The sequence below is a fragment of the Apteryx mantelli genome, chromosome 1, assembly GCF_036417845.1.
Source record: "Apteryx mantelli isolate bAptMan1 chromosome 1, bAptMan1.hap1, whole genome shotgun sequence".
NCBI lineage: Eukaryota > Metazoa > Chordata > Aves > Apterygiformes > Apterygidae > Apteryx > Apteryx mantelli.
The window spans coordinates 138,265,377-138,282,516 of NC_089978.1; the positions used below are offsets into that span (position 1 = coordinate 138,265,377).

Sequence of the window (17,140 nt, forward strand, 5' to 3'; positions counted from 1 at the left end):
CCAATATTACCCACCTGGTAACAAGTCAAAATTGCTGTAGTGGATTTCCAGTCGGATATACTGAGGGTCCAAAGGTGTCCCTATGGAGAGTGCAGCTTCATCTGGAAATTGATAGGACTTGTGGAAAGGGAAGAAGAGGAATATAATTATATTGAGCAATTATGTTTTAACTCTCCTCTGTTTTCTTATTGATTGAGAGACAATGGAAATTTACAAAAAAAGAAGTTTTGATTTTCATGCATCTGTGAATATTTATTTAGATATTGTTACAAACCAGAATGCTGTGGTAAATACTGCCATTTACATTTCTTTTCCCTTTGAATTGGAATAAGGAAGAATTTTGAAATTTTATTTTTCCTTTATCATTTTGATTGGTTTCATTTTTATTTTTATACTGTATTTAATATGAAATGTATATAAAGCATATGTACACTCTTGCAGCAAATTTCATATCAGCACTGGCACTGCATAATCTGAATAAAATGAGTCTAAGGGCTTCATCTAAAACTCAGGTCCTTTGTCTCTCCCTCCCCATCTACATGCATACTATAGAAATACAAAATACATTTTGCCTTGAAAGGCTGAATGAGCATCACAAGACAGATGCTGAAATTTGTGCAGCCCTGACTACTAACTAGGCCACTTAATCAGAAGCACCAGTTTAACAGAACTTTTAATTTTATTATGCTGAAAAAGAGGCAGAGCCAGAAAAAAAGATAAGGCAAGTAAGTACACTTCCTCCTCTTGTACGGTGCTAGCACAAGGAGCATTTTGTGAAATCAATGGCAATGCTATTAAAAGATCAAAATGAAAGCCTTAGTGTGTGACATAACAAGAAACAGGAGATGGAACAAACCTTTCACACTCACCTCTCCCCCAAGAGCCCAGCCCACAAGCACCTGAGAGCACAGGGCAAAATCTGGATCAGCTCCATAGCAATCATCTATGCCACTGGGTAACACACTGGCATTGCCACAGGCATAAACCAGAATGTGATGAACCAAAGTTATGTTGTGGGGTGTTATTACAGGTTCAAACTGTAACCAAGAAACAGAATCAAAAAAAGTTATTTTCAACCCTAAAATATTTCTTTCCTGGGCAACCAGGAAGAGAAGGGCAATTGTTAGTTTTGCCTTTTGCTAGCAATTTCCAAGGACAGGAGCTTGGACAAACAGACACAGTCTGATTTGCAAGATGGATAGTAAATTGAAGATGATTGTTTATCTATTCATTTCAGTATGTACCCAGCAGAGTCTAATATCCCAGAATGGATTTGCATCTTCCCCTAAAATACCTTCCCTCAACCAGAATAACAGGGATGTCCGTTTGACCTTTTATGCTGGGCAGTGCGATTCCAGACTAGGAATGTAATTAATTTACCTCATACAGCATTTTCTTGGCTGCAAAGCAGCTTAAGGGACCTTGATCTCAGGTCCACTATAATTCACTGCCCTCTCAGTTGTGCCAAAACAACTATTACCAAGATAATTAAAAATAAGCCTGTAAATAACCTGAATCTGTTCATTAATCACTGAACTTTTGACCAGCACTGGTGAGATCAGATCTCAAAATCTTGATGTTTACCACCAGAGCTGAATAACCCCCCTCAGTTTGTTCTGTAGGATTGACTTTAAAATTCTTACTTTTTCAGTCCATGTAAATTCTTCCTTCTGAAATTTTGCCTTATGTCACTTCAGTGGAACATCTATTTTTAAATCTTCAAAGCTTGCAAAACTAAGAAGAGTTGTTTGACTTCGGAGTAAATTTATCTTAAGAAGTAAGCTGGACTTGCCATGGAAAAATCCTGTTTCTTTCCTTTGTTCCTTGATTTTGTGTATTTTATATTGAACTCTGGACTGCAGAAATTGTTAGTTTTGCTTTTTGCTAGCAATTTCCAAGGACAAGAGCAAAAGCCTTTGCATTCTTTTCAAATACAGAAAATTCTGGAGGTTGCTTTTGTTCTTAGTGATATCTGTAGGTAACATGGCCTGAGCTCACTATACTGAGAGTCAAGACTTGTAGCAAGGTTCCTTCAGGTGTGATGTACATATAGACAAGGATGCTTCCAAAGTCAGAAACAAGACAGAGAGTATGTCTTCACACAAGGTGGACAAATTAACTGGCTCATCCCAGGGACAGTGAAAGACAGTTCAAAAATGCTGTAAAATACAGACTTGCAAGCAGAATTCAAGTGGCATTTCTGCCTTGTCCTATTTTTCCCCAGTAAGACAGCCTAGCAGTGTACCTTGTAGATGTGGTGTTTCTGCTTGACCATGGGTAGCGGGATAAAGGTACAGGCATACTTAGTTTCTTCAACTGGAACAGCAAACTGGAAAAAAAACAGAGATACACAATTCACATAAAGGTTCCCCTGGCAATCCAGTAATGTGCATATGAGAGTGGAGAACCCAAAAGGGGGCAAGTCCAAGGAGAATGGAGCATAGAACGAGACCCCATGTCCTCCAGTCAGGAAGGGAAGGAAGGATGATGCATTTAGCAAGGACTGATTGGTTTTTGGTAGCAATGAAAGAAAAGATTAAAGGATCAGGAAGATGAGGCTGTATTCTGGTGAAAGGGAAGTACATCTGTCGGCTTCACCAGATCTTAAATTCTTTTTCATTTAATTTTTTTTCAGTATTTTTCCAAAAGGGAATTGCATCACTAATTTGCCTATTATAACATGAACTGAGTGTGGGAAACCTCCAGCACATTCCATCAAAATTTTTTGACTGCCAGTTCTCTGGAGTCACAAGCAGAGCACAAATTTGTACCTCCCTTTTTCTGAGATACTCTGTCTTTCTCTAATCATCACAGATGGTAGGTTGTTCCTCAGAGCTGACCATGGACAGAGTACTTGCCGAGGAAGGGTTACTGAGTCTCCAGAATTAGGCATGCCATAAATTGCCCTGGCTACTCATTCAGCTGTCTGTGTTCAAGTGCCACCACTGATATCACAACCTTAAATATTCTCTCTCTGCCTGCCACGGATGTGGCACAGTTTGGGACCTAGGGAGCATCAATACTTTCATCTTCAAACATGAGAGGTTCTGCCTTCCACATAATAGAAAGTCCTGAAGTCTTAAAGCCAAATCTGTTCTACACAGATGGAGCTCCACAGTGTTCTTCTGCTCCAGGACTTTATTTCAGCTATACACATCTCCAAGTGGGTACTGCTCAGCAGTAAAGTCTGGGAACTGACTAAGTTTTGTTCCTGATGTACTCCCAGCATTTCTGTTCTCTGTGATATCATGTTGTTGCCATAATACGAAGATGGGAATCAGTGAATATCTTCAGTATATTACAGATATTTTTATATGGGTCTATATGGATGAGACACTAGAGCTGTACACATGCATGCTTGAGTTGATAATTGTACCACAAATCAATAGCACCATAACCTGTGTTTTGCTCCCTATATTCTAGTCAAAGGAACAGGTTGTAGCTTACAGTATTTTCTTAATAAAGAAGCCCTTTATCCTTCACACAACAAGCCCATCCCTTCCTATTTCATTCCTGCTCTATTTGCATATTTCCAAGATTAGTCATGCCCATTTTTCAACCTGTGCAACCCAAACCTCCAGCGTGGGCATAATCAATTCTGCAAAGAAAGGCAGAGGGAGGAGAAATTTTTTAACAGGCAAGACAAAGCTCTTGTCCAATACTTACATTGTCCAGCCTCAGGTCATAGGTGAAGAATATTTTGGGGTCAGCTGAGTCAGATGCATCTCTGTACCTCATCAAGAAAAGAGATTTGGAAAACCTTTGGCCTTTAAAGAATTGGACTGTGTCATCAGTGCCAAATGCAGTAATAAGGCGTGCTGTGTCCACCTATAATGAGAATGTTTCATTGGAAAATCCCCTTCATTCCTTCCCATGTACATGCATTCACTGCACAACACATGCCTTATATCACTGCATGCTTATTAAAACACACTATATACTACCATATGCAGTTAAAAGTTGCCTAAACATATCATAGATGTGCATATTTGGTACAGGTAGTTATACCCAGACACTCAGACGTTACACCAGAGCACACAACAGAAAGTAAGCAGTGCAACACACAAGATTCCTCCAGACACAGACATAATAGCTGCTTTTTTTGAAGCAGGGGGTGCTGATGGGACAAGACTCTAGCAAGGTTTTACCCACTGTCATTTCATACACTTACTTAGAGAATGCATATACACACATGCAGGATATTTAAATGGTATGTGAAACGGAAGAAAGCCAGAAAAAAACTGTAAGGGATTTGATAAAGATTTCAGAACCTGCAGTGCTTCGTGTTTAAATGTTTTGATACATGTAAAACTGGCCTTCAGAAATTCCAGGCCCTGGAGACCAGAGGGAAAGTCTGGAGAAAGGAACACACCCTCAGTGGAGGAGGATTGGGTTAGGGAACACTTAAACAAGCTGGATATACACAAGTCCATAGGCCCTGACGGCATGCACCCATGAGTGCTGAGGGAGCTGGCAAATGTCATTGCAAGGCCACTCTTGATTATCTTTGAAAGGTCATGGTGATCAGGAGAGGTTTCTGATGACTGGAAGACAGTAAGTGTCACCCCTATCATCAAGAAGGACAAGAAGGAGGCTCTGGTGATCTACAGGCAAGTCAGCCTTATGTCCCTGGGAAAGTGCTGGAGCAGCTAATCCTGGAAACCATTTCCAGACATGTGAAGAACAAGAAGAGGATTGAGAACAATCAGCACAGATTTATGAAGGTGAATTCATGCTTAACCAACCTGATAGCATTCTACAATGAGAAGATTTCTGAGAAGACTAAGCCTTGGATATTGCTGATATACACAGAGATCCCTGAAGTAAAGGTGAAACAGTGCACAATATCTAAACATGCAGAGCTCTGAAACTGTGTCAGTGTCCAGTGTGCTTGAACACTCTGACAAAGCAATTTTTTTCCTCATATTTGAAAAGTCACTGTCTTAAAAAAACATTTTGTGTTGGCCAAGCTTTTAATGTCATTTGGGATCAACAGGAAGCTCTTCCAAGAGAGAAAGACCAAAATTCTCAAACCATTCTGAATTTCCCAAACACAATTATCACCAAAGTACTGACTTTAGGTGAATGAAAAACTTCATCTCCAATATTAGATTGTCTGCTTAAATGTGGCAAACAAGTGATAGCCAGAGAAACAAGCACAATTTTGAAGAGTTGTATTCAAGCTTCAGAAAATTTTGAGATTTACATCTTCCCAATTCTTTGATGAAAGACATTGTAAGAAAATATCAATATAATGCCCTTGAGACTATAAATGTGGCAATATATTCCTGCATTTTTCTATAAATTCCTGGTATTGTACTGTTATGAGAAAAACTTGTCATTATCACATCTAATCTGGAGGATATGGGAATACAGTGGGACATAAGAGCAGGGTTTTTTTTGGAATTTGCTTGAACAGTCTGCTTTCTTACTGTGATATCCAGGTCATTCAGGTCACATGTCCGGAGGTGGCGTTTGAACAGCATGGTGGTGAAGGTCTCATCCTCTGTCAGTGACAGCAGTTGGTAGTCCTGGCTCTCATCTTCCTCAAGGGTTGCCTCATCTACAACATGACAATCCTAGAGAAGGAACAGTGGTAAAGGCAATAGAGAGGAGAGGAAAACTTTCTACAGTCTGAGAAGTCAGATTTCTAAATATTGCTCATGGGAACTGAATAATTATCAAAGTAAACCCTTCATGAAAAAGCATTTCTGCTTTCACTGCTAATTTCCACAAACCCACCAAAGAGAAGTCACATCCAATGCTTACCATATCCAACTGCTCAAGGTAACAGCAGCCACTGTTCCCATCACCTAGAGGATGGCCTCTGGTCATCCTGGCTCCCTGAGTGAGAGCGACCTGATGCAGGCTGAGGCATTTTTAGCACATCTGGTTCAGCTACACAGGGTGGGAAGCAAACTAAGCCTTCTTGAAAAACACCTAGCTCAAACAAAACGTTCTGGGCAACCCGAAGTTTCTATTTTACCTCTTTTGGCTAGATTTTCCATACCATCTGGAAAAAGATAAACAACACTTATTTCTATAGGTCAAATAAGATATGACTGAGATCATCAAATGCAATTGTTACGCAGTAAAAAGGTGCAGAAATATGAGGCAGTGTTTGAAAAGCATCTAAAGGTCTAGTTCCTGTAGAAATCTCACTGGGAACACAACGGACTGCAATAATTGCTACTATGAAAATACAAGGCAAAAAGGCAGGATTGTACACACAGCTGCAGGAAGAAATGGAAAGTATAAAAGGAGTAAAACTCTAGGTTGACTGACTGAGATCACATCGTGTTTTTGTGGCAAAGGGGTTAAAATGACCAGAGAAATGAGAAGGCAGTGGTTGCAAATGAAATGAAAATCTCTCTAAGAGAGATCTGAAATAGAATATAGCAAACGTATCCCTAATATGCTGCTAAGTGCTGCATTGAAAAGTTTTGTTACAGAACTCAACTTTGGAAAGATGATGAGAATAGAAAAGTTTTCCCAGAGTGTTCTTAAAGAAAGAATATTTTTATGTGAAATTCTTTCTGGCATTTTCTCCTCCCATTTCTGCTCCTTGGAGTGATGATTTCAAAACCTGTTTACAGCTTTTGCTGAATTTCTTAGTATCTTCTTGGACATTCTTTTTTCTTCTTGAATTCACCCACAGCTTTGGACTGTCAGAATACTCTGATCAATTTTTCTCTAACCCAAATGCTCCAATTACAAAGGTAGACCTCATGGTCTGAGAATACATCTTTTGTTTTCCTATTGTTCTGAATTAGCTTCTATGCTCTTTCATTCAAAGAAAAAAATTCAGAGAGAGTCTGAAAATTAGTTATTTTAAAACCAATAAAATCTTTAAAATTAAATATACCTCAGGAAAGAGGAAGGCAGTAAATGCTAAGCTGAAAAAAAACCTCTGTGAAACAAACATTTTTGGCTAGTTTTTCTTGATCCCATTGATCTTTACTCAGATAATGATTTTTTTTATGTTTGCAGTATAGAGGAGGATGGCAACCAAGGATGGCAAAGGGATGGGTAGAAGGAAGATGCACAAACAGAAAACCACCCACAAAGTCTATCTTCAGTGACTAGCATATTTTCCCTTAAAACTGTCTGTACCATGGGTTCAGTGGCAGTGATACACAGCCTAGTAAGCAAATGTAGATTTGTGTAGTCATTAATGTGCTTGCTTATTTGAATGCCTACAAACCTAAATAATTGGGAAATATTTTCTGATATATATTAAAGTTGAATAAAACTGGAACTTTTGTGGGGAAAAAAAAAGATTTTTTTAATTTAACCAAAGAGTTTCAGCTACCAATGCAGAAAAACATTGAAATTGTTAAATGCTTCATCTGAAAATGATGGAATGTTTCATTTTAATAATTTTGAAACCAAATGCTTCAATTTCTCATTTTAGGTTTTTCCCTTTAGGACAAAATTAAATGGTTTGGTTTTACCTCAAATCACTTTTTTTTTAATCATTAGTCAAAAATAAAGAACAAGCAACTGTTTCTTCTAAACTGATCATATATTTTTTTCTGTAGCTTCAGTCACCCCCACAAAATTCACTGTCTATGTCACAATCACAAAAAGGTTACAAAACTCTGGATATTGCAACAGAAGTTTTACAACCCACCACTGAAAAATAAGTGAGACTAGCTACCTCATCCCCTCCATACTTAACTCACATTAGAAATGCACCAAGAGAGATTTTTTCAGGCAAGAACTCATTTTTCTTTTGTTCTGAATAAGGAATTAAACCCAGCTGAACAATGTAAAAACCCTGTAAGCTGCAAACATTTCATCAGTGTAAACTCTTTTTCTTTCTGTGTCTGAATAATAATAAACTGGCTATTTCTCTTGCACATTTAAAGACCAAAATCATTTCTCATTCAGCACTTTCAGTAGCATTCTCTTCTCCTAAACTTTAGCTGTTTAACATTAGGCATCTATCCTTAGTTGTTGCCTTCAGTCAGTGAAAAGATAGAGGCATGTCCCAAGTATATCCTATCCTATTCCTAAGGGAGACACTTAAAATAATCAGGAGGAAGCAACCTTTGGAAGTGAATACATCTCTCAACTGACTACTGAGGAAACCCAGATAACCACCTTAAACCAGATACCTGACTTTTAGACATCTATACTTAGGTAGGAGGATTCCCACTCACTGCACTGAAGTCAGAGCTACCCCAAGGAGGCCTCTTTTACTTTGCAAAGCTAAACCACAAACCTGGTACACTTGGGCTGTGGGTTCCTACTCAAAATCATGACAGTTGAGGGAGTAAGTGGAAGGGAGAAATTAAAACTATTTTTTCTCCCCAAAATCTGTATGGGGCAAACTGTATTGGCTGTCATTTTCCTGAATTATATCTTGCCTATCAAGAGATTTGAAAAGAAAAAATGTGGACATTTCACATTAAACTTCTGGATGAACTGACCTATGGTTTGGATGAAGCAGAAGTTATACTTCTGGGAGCCTTCTCTCGCTTCATGGTAGGTGATTGCTTCAGTCATATCTAATTGGTTCTGGATATGTTTTTGGCCTGCAGACAGGCTCAGTTTATTTGCCTGAGCAACAACATCTAGCGCCATCTGGGATACCTTAGGGTATCTGAGGTATCTCTGTGGGGGTAGCAGACATGACACAAGACCTGGCCCCTTCTGCACTCTCAGTTGGAGGCCACGCAGACTAAGCATCCCAAATGCCCTAGACATCTATCTTCAGCCAGTTGTGCCTATCTGCTTTCAAGCCAATATACTTAGAGCATGACATTGGCAAACGGGGAAGCAGAGGAAGTCTTGAACTTACAGAGAAATAGATGCTGCCATTAGGGAAGATGCCGCCGATCACAATGTCAGATCCAGGTAACTCTCCATGAGGGCTGAACCCAAATGCTACCCAGCCAGTCGTATGGACCTGTAGCTCAAAGGTCATCATCTCCTGTTCATCAAGGTCCCAGCGGAGGTAGACCATGTTGGAAGGACCCAGGAAGCTGGAGAAACGCAGCAATGGAGGTGCAGGCTGACCAGAACAAAGGCATGGGATGAACAAGAGGAGGAGCATACCCTTGATCCTTGGGAAGAGATCTGCCACCATCTTCAGCACTAGCGTAGCTTCTGTGTCTGGCTGATCCCGTGGGCAGCTGTCCTGGTACAAGGGCCCAGCTTATATGGAAGTGTGTAAGGCTGGGCCTGTTGCCAGAAAGGAGGAGTGGAAAAAGACTGCTCTCCTACATCCAATTTGACAGGTGGGAAAAATCAACACTTTATATAATATATCCTGGCACCCTGTCCCAGTGAGACAGGCACTAGGCCACCCGCATATTCATCCCACAAGATTTTAATGGGCTGTTTTGTGCTGTGCATCCAAAAAAATCAGCATTTACCTCCTACCCAGTAATCCTGTGAGCAGGTGAATGCTGGCTGGCTGTGCTCACAAAGGAAAAGGGGTTCTTCTGATTAACTTGCCCTTGTGTTGCAAATGCTGAAATGAACCCCGAGTGTGCTACCCCATTGTCTGTTGTGATGATTGTTGGCAAGTCTGTTGGGAATAGGTTGGTGAGTCTCAGTCCCATGACTTTAAGAGGAAGCTACTGGGGCACATAAAGAGGGCTCCTGTGGTAGGAGCAGCAATGTATAGGCTCTCCTGCTGAGTGATTCTGGACTGAGGCTATGCTCCACGCACTACACCCTTGGTGGGAGTGTGTGGAAGGAGGAAAGAACACCATCTGCTGTCCTCACTAAGACCCTTCAGAGTAATGATATGAAAAACAAAGGGCCATAGCAGACATCCAACCGGTTCTGCCAGGAAATGGCTTGTGCAGCTCATCTCCAATTTGGCTAGTTGCATAATCCACTATAAGACATAGCCTAGGTCTGTGGATTTTGAAGGAGGTTGTAGTTTACTCCTATTTACTTGCCAGAAAAGCCTAGAACAGCCAATTTGTATTAATCTACTGAGCCAAGTGCTCCCAGGATAGATGAGTAATGCAGGAGGGACATCTAATCTGATTTTCAGGGACAGAGCTTAAACGGATCAGACTGCATACAGATTTCTTGGATCCCAGGTTACTATCCTGACAGTCCTGCTGTAGACAGCAAGTATATTTCAGCAAATATATTTGTGATTCCTTTTGTGGATTACATAATACAATACCAATGTTTAAAATATTATCTGCCCAAGAGAGGCTCAAGACACTGTGCTGGGGGCACTAGGCAGGACTGAGGGCTATGGTAATGTAAGGTGATATTTCAAGGCTAGGACAGCACAGAGATATCAAAACTGATAGATTTTGGGCCCTTTAGGGGGCGACCCAAAAACAGAATTAAAGATGAGGGGAGAGGGAGAAAGTAAAGGGAATCTACATGGCTGCATTAGGATGCTTTGCAGAGCAGCTGGGGTGAGAAATTTTCATTGTTGCATGTTCTGCATTCTTTTTAGAAGAAAAAAACTCTTTCTCACATGGAGGGGAGCGTGAGATTAGGAGATGCAACCAAGATGCTGCTGGAAGGTGTGACTATCCAGGGATTACAAGGAGAGATGGTTTAGCTCTATGACAAAGATTAGACTTGTATGGTTTCTTTGAAGGAGCAGGATGTGGTGTCTGCGTGCCTGTGCTGAGGGGCGTGGGAGAGATATCCAGGAACAGGAAGATACCACAAATTGGCAATGAGCGTGCCAAAGAAGATTATAAAATGATAGAGGATCTAGATAGGGGAAAGAAAATAAAAAGCCTTCCTTTAGAAAACTAAATGCTCATATAGGAGCCAAGTGTGAAAAGAAAGAGGAGGGTCACATAGCCAGCTAAACCCCAACCCTCCCCAGTTCAACAATCATTGCAGTGCAGAATAGGAAGCATAGGATTCTTGTTATAACCAGCTGAAGCAATCTCAGTCTTTCACTTCACAATATGTGACTTTGTGTTGAGGTTATTTAACAACTTTGCTTGTTTTCTAGGTCAATGTTAAATAAAATATTCCATTTTGCAATAAAAAGTCAGAGTCTTGTTTTGGAAATGCAGAAAGAAATGGCAACGTTCATCTCGGACAACTTTAGCCATCAAAGTTGGAAATCCAGTCAGAGGGTTTTATTTAGATTTCCTTTGTGATCAATGGCAGAGGGAGCCTAGACTGATTTAGACCAAACATCTATTTTGTTGTTGACTTAAGTAAATCCAGTGTAGCATTTCTATATCCTTTAAATTTCTTCTCATTCTTTTAGTAAAAACTATTCACCTATTTTGACACAATTCTCATTTAGTTCTTATTGTCCCTTCCTCCTAGCTCAGCCTTGAGGTGAAAAGATCCCCAAACTTGCTGAAGCTTAGCTATGAGACCTTTAGGGTAGGATTTAATTTGAGGTTAACATGCCAACATATATACAGAAGTCTAAATATGTACAAGGGCACCACGTTCATTACATGTCAGTAAAGACCTAGGGCTCAGTTCGGCTGCCCACACATAGGTGTCTGGTTCCATTTGAGATTACTGATGGTATTCCAGTGGGCCTCATCTGCTGCTCTAGGAGGGCATGGCTCTCCTGCAAGTCCTGTCTCATCTCTGTTAGCCCTACGTGGATGTCTTCGGCATACTAGGACATCTAAAATGGCAATTTATGTCTATGTTTAGGCAACTGATTCATGCCTGCAGTGACAGTAAACAGCCTGGACAATACATTTATACCTCCTCAAAGTGAGGGATTAATGATGGAAACAAACAGCATCTTAGAAACAGCTACTTTTGTCAGTGTTCATGAGTTAGGACAACCAAAGGAGCCTATTTCTCATAATTTTGACACATCTGTTGTGGTAGGTGATAGGAACAAAACTAAACTTTGCTGTCTAAAATGGTTGTCTTTTTCTACCATTTTCATGACTTTGTTCTTCATTTTTTAAAGATGTTAAGTATCACAACTCTGCAGCTATGCTCAGACTAAGATTGAAATAAACTTTTTGTTTCCTTTTTGTGTTTGTTTTGGGGGGGCCTATGCAAATATGCTATATTTTGATTTAGAGTAGAATGGTGAAAAGTTCACTGTCTGTGAAACAGTAAAGGGAACAAATGTAGAAGCAGTAGAGTTGGTCACTTGTCCTTCAGATGAAATATTTCTTTCCCAGAAATGTGGATTATTGAAATCAAAACTTTTCACATACACATACCACATTTTATCAAAATTTTGTCAGGGAATGGTTTCAGTTCCCAGTGGAATCTATGGACAAAAAACAAAGAAAAAGAAACAACTGCCCAAATGAGCTAGTGAGAAAGAACATTTGGTAGGCTGATATCCAGCTTCTGGACCATGTGGTATTTGGAGCAAGGCTTGAACCTGAATTTCCTATTCCAAGTCAATACACAGTCAACAGAATATTGGCTATTAGGGAGGAAGGAATTGTAGCACTGTAGTCCTTTTGTCCCCTTTCCCCTCCCAAGCTTCAAAGTGGTGATGGAAGTGCTGTTGAAGACAGGAGCGTTGTAGGTCAAGGATAGAGGCATTTTGGAACTGATGCAAACAGCACAGTGTCTACACACGCATTTTGCTGACAGACTTGTCATTTGAAGGTTAGGAGTACTGAGAAGTATAGAGAGAGGGTCAGAGATGACTGAGATTGACAAACAGGCTTTTGCTGTCTCACATAACAAGTATGAGGGCACACGCACACAGAAATTAATGCTGACTGACAAACTCTTGCACCATAGACTTGGAGTAATCAGGAATATCGCTACTTGTGGAGGTCACAGAATCAGAGATGCATTCTTAGCAGGTGGATCCTGAAGACCTTTTTTGAGCGGTGCACTGTCTGGAAATAGGTTTGGAATGGTGAGAGTAGAAAGCATTCCCTGCCGTATTGAGTTCAGGGGAAGTAGGAACCCATATACATTCTATACAAATACACAGGATTGCATTAAAGAAATTCTTAATTATGTTCTTTTTTTTTTTCTCTTCCTAATAGAAGCAACAATCCAATCAATGGTCAACCTTTTATGTGAAGAGTTAGCAGTTTTAATGTGCTTAAATGACAGAGCAACGGTAACACTTCTATTATGCAATCTAGTTTCTTGTGTATAATATGAGCTTAAGCCCATCCCATACAATAGTGCTGTGTGGACACCAGCACTAATACAAAGAAGCTCCAATCCATTAAAAGACAAGACTGAGTGTTCTGTTAGAAATAATTCTTAGTGCTCTGTCTATTCAGTACACCTGATAAACAAATGATTGGGCCTCACAGCACCGAAGTAATATTCTTGAATCACAAGGTTGCAGAGCTGACAGTTTTGAAAGATTTAATTCTAACAGCATGGATCTTCCTGGATTTTCTCTATCAGAAATTGCTGTAGTTCCTCAAATCCACTGGGCCTAGCAATCACTTCACTATGACCTTTTTGATAAAAAAAAATCTGGAAGCAACATGACTACCCTCTCAGTTTCTCTGTCAAGTCTGCAAAGAGACTGAAAAATCCTGATGGCTTTAATCAGTTCAGTCCAACAAACATTAACTTTTCTTCTGATATATAGGTAATAAATGTTTGATACATATGTAAGAGACTGATCTTTACTTCGTGGTATTGTCTATATCACCCAAAAGCTAGCATTACCAATGATTTATACTCTTGGTTACCACCATTGCTCCAGGACAGATGATTCCCTACTTATTCATGCCAATGTTACAGAGGTTGTAAAATATTATGTGCATATTGTGTAATGTGAAATCAAAGCAATGCAAAACAAAAAACAAAAAACAAACAAAAAAGGAAGCTGCAAAAGCTCTGCTCTAGATTTCTTGTATTTTGTTCTGAGAGTTTTTTAGGTACATTGATCCAGCGAAGCAATCACTAACCTCAGTCTTTTTTTCAATTTACTACAGATGGATACTGCTGCACCCCTGCGGCTCAATTTTACCCTTAAAGTAAGGTGCTTTTTTTGTTGTTATTTGGGATGAGGTATAACCCTGAAGAAGCACTCTGTTCCCAGATTAAGCTACAGCATTCTAGGTGCAAGCACAGACTTCACCACTGTTGCACATTGTTCTGAGTTATATTTGGTGGGCATATCACTCTTGTATAGGGCATTGAAGGGCTGCCAATAACCGTACACTCAAACTTGTACACGCCAACCTGTTCCAACACTAGATGGCATTCGAACATTAGCAAAGGATCTGAAACCAATGTACAGGCAACACTTCATACACAACTGCATCTTTGTGTTATTTGGATTTGGATTGCGGTGTTTTAAGATTGTGGTATCCTGATAAAATGAGTATCTTGATATCTTTAATGAAATGAAATGATACCTTTATTGACCTTGAATAAAAGAACGAACTTCAGGCTGAAGCATGTGGAAGAGCTGGGCACAGGAGTTACAATCCTCATGGTCTTTTCTGGGCTCTGGCAGTGACTGTGGGTGTGACTTACAGCTATGATACTTATGCAGCTTCCTAAGAGGGGCAGCAGATTGTAATTTTTGAAAAAAACATTAAATTCCTGAAAGGCAGCAGGACTTAGGAGCATGCATTATCATTAGTTTTTACAGACATTTTCTCAGAAGTTTCAAAGAGAGAAGAAATATAAGCACTTATTCAATGAACAGTTGTGTTCTCACCACTTGACTTCTTGCAGTTCTGCATCCTACATCCTGTAAACACCAACAGCTGGAGCAGTGCTGGCTCCTGCAACTTCTGTTTATCTCAACATCATTATTTCCCTCCACTTCCCCTACTGGTCCCATACCATGATACCCATTCTAGCCACACACCCTCTCAAACCAGTTATCTCCACTGCAATATCCCCAGCTCCTTCCATGTCCCACATCCCCAACCTGCCTTTGTTTGGTCTGCCCTCTGGACAAGGGACACCACGCCCTTCAAATGATGCAGAAAGATGCATATGCTGACTGTCCAGCCAGGGTTTCATACTGCTTGGTGTGCAAAGAGACAACTGACTATAACCAAATTCTCCTGCTTTTCCCTCATTGGTTACACTAACAGGATCTCTCTCTTCTACGCAACAACTAGAAGATAGGCATATCAATGAGCAGACAGACAGACAGGAAAGCAGTCACCTAAGCCTCACTTCTTGGTGAATGTGGCTAAACAACGGTCATATATCACATAGAGACAAAATAAGATCTGCAAATTGGGCTTTTCAGTTAATTAAATGGGTCACTCTTGTTGGTTTTCTCTAAGAATCTGTTCCCTCACTAGTCTGTAGGTGGCATGAACAGAACATGAGTCAGAAGAATGTTTTCAATATTTTGAAGATTTTTCTCTTACTGAAGGAAGGACAAGATGCTACCTGTATCTGATTGATCTGCTTGTTTCTTTTCTGCAGAAGAACATGAAGGCAGGGCTGATACCTGAAGGCTAGATCTTTCTGTCAAGGCATTTCTATCAAGTATATTACTTGTGGTCTCTGAAAAAATCCAACAGTTATCTAAAAGAGCCCTTATCAGGAAAGATGTTGAAGATAGAAATCACTGTGGAGGCTGAAGGAATTAACAGAGGAAAGCAAGGAAGGGAAGACAGGAAATACGTGGGAGCCAGTTAGCTACATTAAAAAGATAACCAGTTGCTTTCCATGAACAGAAGGATAATCAAACTGAATTGCAGTCCCAGCTGACTGACTTCTCCCTCAACACTCTGAATGCCTTGAAAAAGCCATCAGCATATGCCATGAGAAGTAATATGATGCTGCTTGCTACAAAAGGCTATTGAAATGCCTTAACTGTGAAGAAAACGCAGCTACAGCAAATGAGCCCGTACGTCAGACTGGGTTTACAGCTTCATTAGGACTAAGCAATACTATCAAGAACAGCTTGGTATGATTGACCTCAAACTTTGCCTCTAAAGACAAATACACAACTGCATAATTCTGATAAGAGATATTTTAGCTTGGAGGAGTCTAAGCAATCATGTGAACATACCACAACAGAGATGGAAAACGAACGCCAAGTGAACTGAAACATTACAAATTCTAGTTCGAAGGGTGCAAGAATCTGGTCTGTCACAATAGATGGTATCAGGATACCCTTCTGCTGTTATTAATCTACACTGAACTCTTGCACTTAAACATAAACCCTTGGCTTTTTATCTTCTGTGTTACCTGCAAACAGCCCAAATCTTTCTCAAATACCTACAACAATATATCTGAATACTCTGTGTAAGAAGGGATGAATCATTCAGCTCCCATCAGGGGTGGAACTCCTTCTCTGTGAAACTTTATAAGGCTCTGTCCACATCTTTATCCCTACGTTCTGCAAGATGTTCACCCACCCTGGATATTCTATGCAATCACAGAAGTGTAATGCACAAGAGAACTCACTTCTCTTCGTACCTCACTCTGGTCAATATGGGAGCATTTTATAGTCTCCAGGATGGCTAAGCTACAAAGGAGTGTGTTTGAAGCCAGAGATACTGACATTCTGGTACTGCAAGCTGACCAGCCTGTCAGTGATGGCTTTATCACAGAAGGATGATATTTGTCTGCCAAAATACCTTTATAATTCACTGCCCAATTACATTCAATAATGGTCTATTGCCCTGCTTGGGTTGCTTATCTTCCAGGTGATTCTTCATGAGTCCCGAGACTTGCCTGAAACCAACAGAATGATCACACCATATCTTGCAGACCATTTTCTGTGCCCCACTTCTTCTGAGATCACTCTTACCATTAACTTTGTACTCAGTAGGAGAGCACACTGCAGTAGGCCTTTTGTCATAGTGTCACCTCTGTACCCTGCCAGGTGGCTTGTTTACTCATTTGTATGCAAGAGCTGTGTTATGAGTGTTCTCATGTCCTGTGGGTTTTTCCTTTGCATGTAGAACCTGTGGGAGCTTGCTGTTATGGTGACTCTTAACACCTACAATCACTTAGTCTCTTGGGATGACTGCAATATCATTGTTACAGTAGTGGCTGCATTTTGCAGAATAATTTCCTAAAAAAAAAAAAACCCAGTACAATTTATAGGCCACAGTAAAGGATAATAGTCATAATGAAATGGGTGCTTTATAAATGCAAAGAAAAGACAATGTATTGTCCAAAGAGCTTAATGTTTAAATTAATTATGATTCTGCTCAGGAGTCATAGAAATCTGTTCTTACAGAGCATTAACTAAAACTCCCTCTGGAGGACAATTTACTTGAATCAA

General features: G+C 40.0%; 1 protein-coding gene across 1 annotated transcript in view; it reads right to left on the reverse strand.

Annotated features, from left to right (window-relative positions):
• Positions 1-8,971, reverse strand: part of LOC106489549 (putative DBH-like monooxygenase protein 2) — a 37,363-nt gene extending 28,392 nt beyond the window's left edge. Inside the window, exons 1-6 of the mRNA XM_067293803.1 lie at positions 8,807-8,971; positions 8,436-8,619; positions 5,433-5,563; positions 2,246-2,329; positions 870-1,037; positions 15-117 (exon numbers count right to left, since the gene is read on the reverse strand). Of these exons, the coding sequence (XP_067149904.1) occupies positions 15-117; positions 870-1,037; positions 2,246-2,329; positions 5,433-5,563; positions 8,436-8,619; positions 8,807-8,971 (835 nt within the window). The remainder of the gene's footprint in view (positions 1-14; positions 118-869; positions 1,038-2,245; positions 2,330-5,432; positions 5,564-8,435; positions 8,620-8,806) is intronic.
• Between the last annotated feature and the right edge of the window lie 8,169 nt (positions 8,972-17,140).